This window comes from Clytia hemisphaerica, unplaced genomic scaffold (genome assembly GCF_902728285.1).
Source record: "Clytia hemisphaerica strain Z4C2 unplaced genomic scaffold, Clytia hemisphaerica genome assembly, whole genome shotgun sequence".
Lineage (NCBI taxonomy): Eukaryota > Metazoa > Cnidaria > Hydrozoa > Leptothecata > Clytiidae > Clytia > Clytia hemisphaerica.
The window spans coordinates 3,752,070-3,760,477 of record NW_027104101.1 but is presented as its reverse complement, the minus strand read 5'-3'; the positions used below and the strand labels follow the sequence as shown (position 1 = coordinate 3,760,477).

Here is an 8,408-nt window from a genome sequence, read left to right as displayed (position 1 = left end):
ATCGGGGAAATTTTGCATAATGTGCGGCGGACAATAAAAAGATTGCGGACAATCGATCGGGCGTGACGGCGGCGGGGACGGGTGACTCGGTGGTGTCCTATTGATACTTCATCCCCCCCAAGCTCTTTCGCTTCCTAAACATGACCCGCATGGTCACAAACACAAACGCAAACGCTAGATAGAAATAAAATATATCATCACCTGATTTCGAAAAATATGCCGTGAAATGCTACATATCTGTCATTCCCGCCGTCATTCCATGAACATGGTCATTCTAAAGGGCCCCCTCTAAATGCGGCGCTTAAGGTTTCACTTTTTCTTGGTTGAGAGAGGTTGAAGATTCGTCTTTTAAACTCAATGAGTGAGTCCGCGGTGAGGGATACGAGATGACAGGTATTATGTCCGAGCCCCAAAGCTCAAAAATCGATCCTAAACCGACCCTTAGAAAAGACTGGATTCTGAAAATTTTGTTTTTTTGACTATATTTCCAAAAAATATCAATTCAATGTGAAAAAGGTTGTGAATTAAAATTACGTTATCACTCTTATTTAAAAACTAAACCTTTAAAACTCAATGGCTGATACGTCGATTTAACATCAGGTTGTCAGTTTGACTTGAGGGGACGCGTGCAACGTCTAATGAAATTTTATTTTACTTGTGTCTTTACGCTCTTCACCGGACCCCCGGATTGTGGAATCACATACATTTCAAACGTTAGTGAATTTTTTTCTGAATTTAAAAAATGATGGTTGCGCGCAGAAAAATGGTCAAGGATTTTGTTGAAGTGGTGTAAACTTAAATTAAAAAATTTTGGACATTGGAAAGAAATTGGTTAAAACGCAAAATGGCATCTTAAATTCTTATCTTTTAAACTCTTCAAATTTAATAAACAGGGGAACCTAATTGCCAGGGGGGATTAAAAATTGTACTTCTGAAACCCCCAAAACTAGGGTAAATATAGGCTAAAATTAGGCCATTTAGAGCAAAGTAATAGACTAAATGTATAGACGAATGACTTTATTCGGGACACACTTGAAATCTTGCACAAAAAAAAGCGTAAAAGATTTTGAGCTTTTCTTTCGTTTTATTTCATAATCTAAAATATTATACTATTTCCACATACAAAATATATTTTTACCCGAAAAAACAGAACAAAAACTATAAACTAAAATATAAAAAAAGAAATTGTCATCTTAATTTCCGAGATTCTAGGTAGTCTAGGTAGTCTGTCAACTTAAACAATACAATGATTAAAATTGCTGGACGCGGAAAACCACACTATGAGCACCATATCATATGTCTACAATCATGGTTGAAAAATATTAGGAATTTCGGTTATTTTAACGTTTTTCAAGATTTAAAGTTCCGGCGAGAAAGTCGATTTTGGGCTATCTCTTTAATTTAATCGAATATTTCGATTTGGGAGAGGTTGGCAGACTTCCAGGCTATATTCTGAGCCTTATTGGACTATTTTTGAACTTTTACATCCTTAGATCCTAAGGTCCGAAGTCTTAAGTCTAGCGATAAAACTCAGGGTTAAAATTCTACCCTTCGACCCTACTTTAGAGCACTTACAAATCGATTGTGGTTTTAAAACTTCATGGGGAATTTTTCTTTTTTCTCAAATATTATGACCTTGATTGTACCAAGCTTTATTTAAATCTTAATCTCATATCGCTTTAAATTGCTGAGCGGAGGAAAACTCAAAAAAAATCTAAAACTATGATCTGATAATTCTAACCCTTCAAAAAAGGAAGGAGCCACTTGATTCAATGTCATTGATTGTTTATTGTTACAAATATTGAATATAAATAAAAAGAAAATTTATCGCATATAGTAGGAAAGTTAAAGAAAGAAATCCCGGTCAAGAGCATTAACTTCGAAGCCCGAGGGGCTAGGCTCGAGACTCCTGGATGGGAAATGAGGCCACTTATTTCCCATTCAGAACGCCCGCGCGTGGTTTTTACACAAACGCCGGATTGAAACTGTAATCTATCGCTAGATTTTCAAAAAATGCAGTCCTCAAAAACAAAGGAGCCTCTAGATACAATCCGTCGTCATGATTACAGCGTGTTTTAGGCGCGTTCTGGATGGGAAATAAGTGGCTTCACTTTTTCTTGCCTGGGAAAGGTTAGAGATTCTACTCTAGCCCGAAGGAAAATGTCGAGTCATAGAAAATGGTAATTATGAAGTGAAGTGAAATTGTGAAGTGTTTCCTTTTAATCATATTCAATGGTTGTCGAAAAAGTAATTAACAGGGATAAAGAGATAGTTTGAGATTTGTGGCCTGTAGAATCTTCCAATTTTTGAGGTTTCATAAATTTTGACCGAGGGACCACGTGGGTTTGCTTGGGCCAAAAATCTCAAACCATCTGATTATTCAATTAATTCAATTGCAGAACGTTTCAAAGCCAACAAATTAGCCACGAGTTCTGAAGGTACTGAAATTGTAAAATGGCATGGACAGGATACAGAAATAATCTGTATCTTTCTTCACTAAAAAATGTTTAAAAAAATGTGCGACATGGAGTTGCAAATACATTCAAGCGGTTTGTTCAACACTTTGAGCAACTTCACGAAGAGAACAGAAATCCAGTGAAAGAAGTATATGAATAAAGATCAGTAAAATACCCAAACAAGCAAGCACCAAAACAATGCTACACAAAATAGTTAGTCAGGAAGAAAAAACACATTTTTTTCTTTCTTCCTGACTGACATAGCTTTACTTATGTATCGAGCACTGTAAAAAACTAAAGAAATACTTACACAAAATAGTTATAAACACCATTTCTTATTAATTGTTAATCATATCATCGCAAATGATCATAGAAGCACGATATTCTGTAACAAATTTCCGATAGAGAGGTAATATTTCAAATCTTACCAAATGCGAGGTTGACACTGGAAAGTCTCCAGGAAAGTTGGGTCGGAAGAGTTCATTTACATCCATTAACTTACTACAACGCTATAAAGAATTCGATATGGTACAATTCGCTAAAACAAACACACAAAGATTCGCCATTCAAGATCCGCAACAGCTACTTCCACCGACACTTTTTGAGTCCAGAATAACTTCTTGTGTATTGGAACTTTTAAGTCCTTCTTCATTCTCATAAAGGTCTTTTAAATGTTTGGCTATCCGCCAGAACGCTTCCTCGATGTTCGAATTTTCCTGAAATTGTGAGATAGAATATGGAATCAACATGAGAGTTGTAATCATAACTCGTTACATCGCGATCGATAAATGCTCAGAGGCCGATTATAATGGATAATCTAAAATCGTGGAGTTATTCTGAGATTCATTTTACCAAGCCAAGAATTTTGATATGAAAATAATCAGATTAAGTAGAGACTTTAATGATGCTTTTTTCTTCAGCCATATCCCTTACATGAAGAATACCACGAACTTTATCACATCTCGTGCAACTCACCACGAACTATAGACTTAACGATAAAAACAAATTTATATCGAAAGCTCTTGGGGAACCTTCTTGCTTATTTGTCAATGAATAACTATCTAATCCAGATTATCAGGTGGTAGGATAACCCCTCATCGGAGAATAAAGCTACAGACATGTAATACAAAAACTACCTTAAAGGGAAGAAATTTTGGCGGAAAGAAAATTTGGCGGGTTTGGCGAGTGGATGATTCACCCGAATATTAAACAGGCAATTAAACAATTAAATCACTTTAGCCGATGTTTCCAATGTATCACCGATACCATAATGACTTGCAAAGTTCTTGGCTTCCTCCTCAGACACTTCTCTACGATGGTGAAGATCACACTTGTTACCTGCAAAACATGGAGTATGATTAGTAAATCACTAAAATCTGTCTCAAAATAATCAGCGGAGACAAAAAGTCAGGAGTGCATTATTACCAAATAGGAAAATTCAAAAACATTCAAAAAATGAGAAAAATGAGAAAAATAATTTTTCTGTAGAATCGTGCTGGGACTATAATTTTCATATCAGAGAATCTTCAATCTTAGAACGTCACTAATGAAACATTGTAGATCAAATATACAGCACTTTTTTAAAAACGTGCCAGAAAGGGCATGAAAAATGGCCTGTTTATATTTTGCATTAAAATTGTTTTACAGCTGACTCTTCATATAAACTCAAACATGTGGAACTGTGCGGAGAATCGAAATTTATTCCAGTTATGGAGACTTGCTTCTCTTTCTTAGATAAATGCTTTTTTACTCATTGTCAAATTAGTTTGAGATACTTTTTAGACCTATTATATTAGCTCTTTCTTTTCCTACCTATCATCATTTGATGCAGACATTTTCCAGCATATTTCTTGACGTCCTCCAACCAACGTCCCAAATTCTTGAACGAATCTTTTGGGAGAGAGGTGAATATTTCAACAAAAAATATTTTAAATTACAACGGAAAAAGACCAAAGAGCCTAACAAATTGTTATATCGTTAAAACAACCTAAAATGCTGTAGACTGATAGAACCGGATGGACCAGAGAAAGTTTCATAAAACCTGTATGATTTTTAATATATACTTTTTCATGTATTTTTCTGCGAAGATTTTAGAGGCAAGGCTGATATAAAAACCAATAAAAAACCTGAACATCTGGGAGAAAGAATTCTGTACCTGCAGTTGATATATCATAAACTAAGACGACGCCATTGGCTGATCGATAATAACTTTGAGTGATTGTCCGAAAACGTTCTTGTCCTGCTGTATCCCAAATCTGAAGCTAAAATATAAACAAATGATAGAAAATAATTCTTGTGTGTCAGTAATTTGAGCATAATTTTGGATTAGATTATACTGGATTATAACACTTTTCACACTCTTTAAAAGTTTCTGGTCAGACTGAGAAAAACTTTTTTTAAGACTTAAGCGAAAAACGGTGTGCTTTATTTCTAGAATATGCCGCAGCAAAGATAATTAGGAATTGGGTCATTCAATTTTATCTCCATACAGGGGGGGGGGGTGGACGAATATTTCCAGGGTAAACCTGAAGAAAAATTTCCAAGGGTTTCTTTGCAAATTTTGCCTTTTTCCAGGGGGTATTCTTACATTTCCGAGAATTTTATTTTCACTTGAAAAGGTTCGTCCACCCCCATGTATGGATTTTTAATGGAATAGCCCAGGGGGGGGGGGTGAAGCAGTTAGTACCAGACATCATACCTACTAACTGCTTTCTCGGAAGAAGTTAGTAACACCACCACCTTGGTACACTTAGTACAGTTAGTACTAACTGAAATTAGCCTTGAAAAAGGCTTTTGACCTTCATAAATTCAATAAAATCAAATAAAATAAAATTTAATATCTTAAAAATGATTCAATTTTCCATAGCTTTCAATAGGAAAAAACACCATTTATAGAAAATCAAATTTCTATTGCAACCAGCAAATTGTTTTTAAGATTTAAAAAAAAATTTCGAAAATTTGAAAAAAAAATCTACTTCCCCAAAATCTTTTTTGGTAAAATATGGTCTTTTTTTTAAATTTTCTCACAAAATCCTATTTTTTACACAGTTAGTACCAAAATTTGGCAAATTTTTAGCAGGGGACCACCCTTTTTTGCAGTTAGTACATCTGAGTACTAAGTGATTTTATCCAATTCATATGGCACACCACCACGGTACTAACCGGCATGATGTCTTGTAGTAACTGCTTCACCCCCCCCCCCTGAATAGCCCATTGTAGCAAAAAAGGAGGTTTAATAGCTGCTATTGTGTGATAGATCAAGATTTGTACATTTTAAGAATGAAAGGATAGAACTTCCAAACTGTAACCAAAAATTTCATGACTTTAAAAGCCAAGGGTGAAATAAAACAACGAAGGTATACATACTTTTACTTTCTTGTCATCAACTTGCATGGTTTTGATAGTGAAATCAACCCCAATGGTGCTTGCATGTCGTTCAACAAAAGTATTGTACTTGAAACGATGGACGATGGCTGTTTTACCAACTCCTGCATCCCCGATCAAAACAATCTTGAAGAGATAATCAAAGTCTGTTTCTGCATCTTCCAACGGTTGGTTACGCATCTTTATTCATTAGTTTTTTACTGTGAATTATCTATAAAATAATAGCCGTAAATGTATGAAGCCTTCTTGGTTTTCGCTAGAGCAGGGCTATAGCGGCACTGTTATTAGGAAGTATTGTTTCATTAAATAACAAATATTCGAGTCCCCCTGTTGAAAATCATCAACAAGGCGTAAAATTAATTTGCAAAATAGAGAAAAAACAGCATTACTTCAAGCACATTTTATTATTTATCATGTAAATTCTACAATAAATGATAATTGAAAACACAGCAGGAATAAAGGATATTTTCCCAACGGAATCTTTCTAATCGAATGGAAAATAATTTGAACGAAATAAATATGATTTATAGTTGCAATGAGAGCTGATTATACCTGAATATACATAACTTTGCATCAGAGGATAGAGTCGTCTTTCATAACGGCTGTTTTGGCTATCTCAAATTGTTCTTCAATTAAACAGTGAACTCTCTCATAATTTCTTGTTTAAAATAATGGCTTGTAAGTTTTCCTTTTCCTTAGGACTTTATATTTCTTGTATTTCTCAAGGAAAATCAAATCATTTTTCATCTATTTTTGACAAAAAATCACTCATACCTCTTATTCCTCAAAATCACTTATGATTTCTTGCATTTTCTCAAGGAAAAAACATCTTTTCTGGTACTTCTCAAGGAAAATATATCTTTTCTTTTTTCTTTTTTTTGGAAAAAATCACTTATCATTTCTTTTATTCTCAATGAAAATATCTCTTTTCTGGTACTTCTAAAGTTAATCATTATTATTTTGTGTATTTTTTGAAGAAAATCACATTTCGTTTTTTGTATTTCTCAAGGAAAATCATTTATCGTGTATTTTTTAAGAAAATCACTTATACGTCTTATTTCGCAAAGAAAACCACTTATCATTTTTTGTTTTCACAAGGAAAATTGCTAATCTTTTTTCATATTATTCTGGAGGAAAAAACTCATCATTTCTTATATTTCTGAAGGAAAATCATTTTACCATCATTTAATTGCTGTAGGTTTTTTAATTTCTTCTTTCCAAGTATTTCTCAAGGAAAATAACATAAGCTTCACGTATTTCATAAGGAAAATCATTCAGCATTCATCATTTCATTTATCATTTTGTGAAAAAAAACCGCTTATACCTCTTATTTCTCAAGGAAAATCACTTATAATTTCTTGAATATCTCAAGAAAAAATATTTACTGTTCTTGCAGGTTCTTGTATTTTTGAAGGAAACTCATTTACTGCTACTTCTTAATAATATTCACATTTTTCTTTTCTTACAATTTCTACCTCTCTTTTTGAGTAAAACATTTTAGGGACATGCTTCCAAAATTCAAGAGCTTTTAGGAGGCTAAGGAATTGTTTCCACAAAGGGTCACAAACGGATCAGAAAAGTAACTTAACAAAATTAGAAATGAGAATGAAAAACAGAAAGATAAAAATTGATTATTGAAAGAAATGACATTTGGCTTTAGACTTGAAAGTGACAATAGATTGGGTTTGACGTTGATCATTAGATAGATTATTCCAGACTTCAGTACCATTATGAAGATACGTTTTAGAGTCATATTTGTGTCTTGTTTTTTGAACATGTAACTTGTTTTCCACAGCAGCTATGGTGTTCACCTATAGCTCGCCTTTCTCATTCCTGTAACCACAGAACAAATCTTTTAGTGAGATAAGAAGGAGAAATTTTATTCACAGATCTAAAAGTCATTAACACAGTGCCATAATTTGTCAATTTTTCAAAGGATTTGTTGGTTTGAGAGACTTGATTTATTTGTCTGGACAAGGATTCAAAACGTTTACAAACATAAGAAGAAGTATTGCTCCAAGTGTTCACACAATAATTTAGATGAGGAAAAACCAGGACATTGACTAATATATGTCTTGTTTGCGTCACTATTTAAGGTGGAACTGACTTTCTTAATCTTGTTAAGCCCAAGATGGGCTTTCTGTCTAAGAGCATGAATCTGGTAATGTCACCCAAATAGGTGAACATTTTTGGAAAAAATAAAGTTTTGAATTTCACTTTTATTCCTGGATAATCTTTTTATTAATGACTTCAATTTTCAGAAAACATAAATATCAGGGCTTAATCAAACTGGCTTGGTACAGAAATTTGATCTAGAGTAGTTATAATCAGACAAATTTGGCAAAAAACTCTTTTTAGTTTACACTTCATTTGAGATAAAATATGCATAATCTAATACTTGTCTTAGATTTCAATCCATGACTAATATATTAAGCTGCATTGAAAAGCAATTTTTACCGTCCAGTATGACATATTTTTCAAATTCTGACACTTTTTCCAGGATCGTGTTCAAAAAAGAATGACAAAATGAAAATTCACAAAAAACCTTAGTTTTGAGAAAATTGACAT

General features: G+C 33.6%; 1 protein-coding gene across 1 annotated transcript; it reads right to left on the bottom strand.

The window, feature by feature from the left end:
* Positions 1-1,057: 1,057 nt before the first annotated feature.
* LOC136813126 (ras-related protein Rab-43-like) lies at positions 1,058-6,049 on the bottom strand. Its single transcript, XM_067069655.1, has 5 exons — positions 5,823-6,049; positions 4,612-4,717; positions 4,269-4,346; positions 3,691-3,794; positions 1,058-3,172 (listed from the first exon to the last, which is right to left on the bottom strand). The coding sequence occupies exons 1-5, from the start codon at positions 6,018-6,020 to the stop codon at positions 3,023-3,025; spliced, it is 636 nt and encodes a 211-aa protein (XP_066925756.1). The 5' UTR covers positions 6,021-6,049; the 3' UTR covers positions 1,058-3,022.
* Between the last annotated feature and the right edge of the window lie 2,359 nt (positions 6,050-8,408).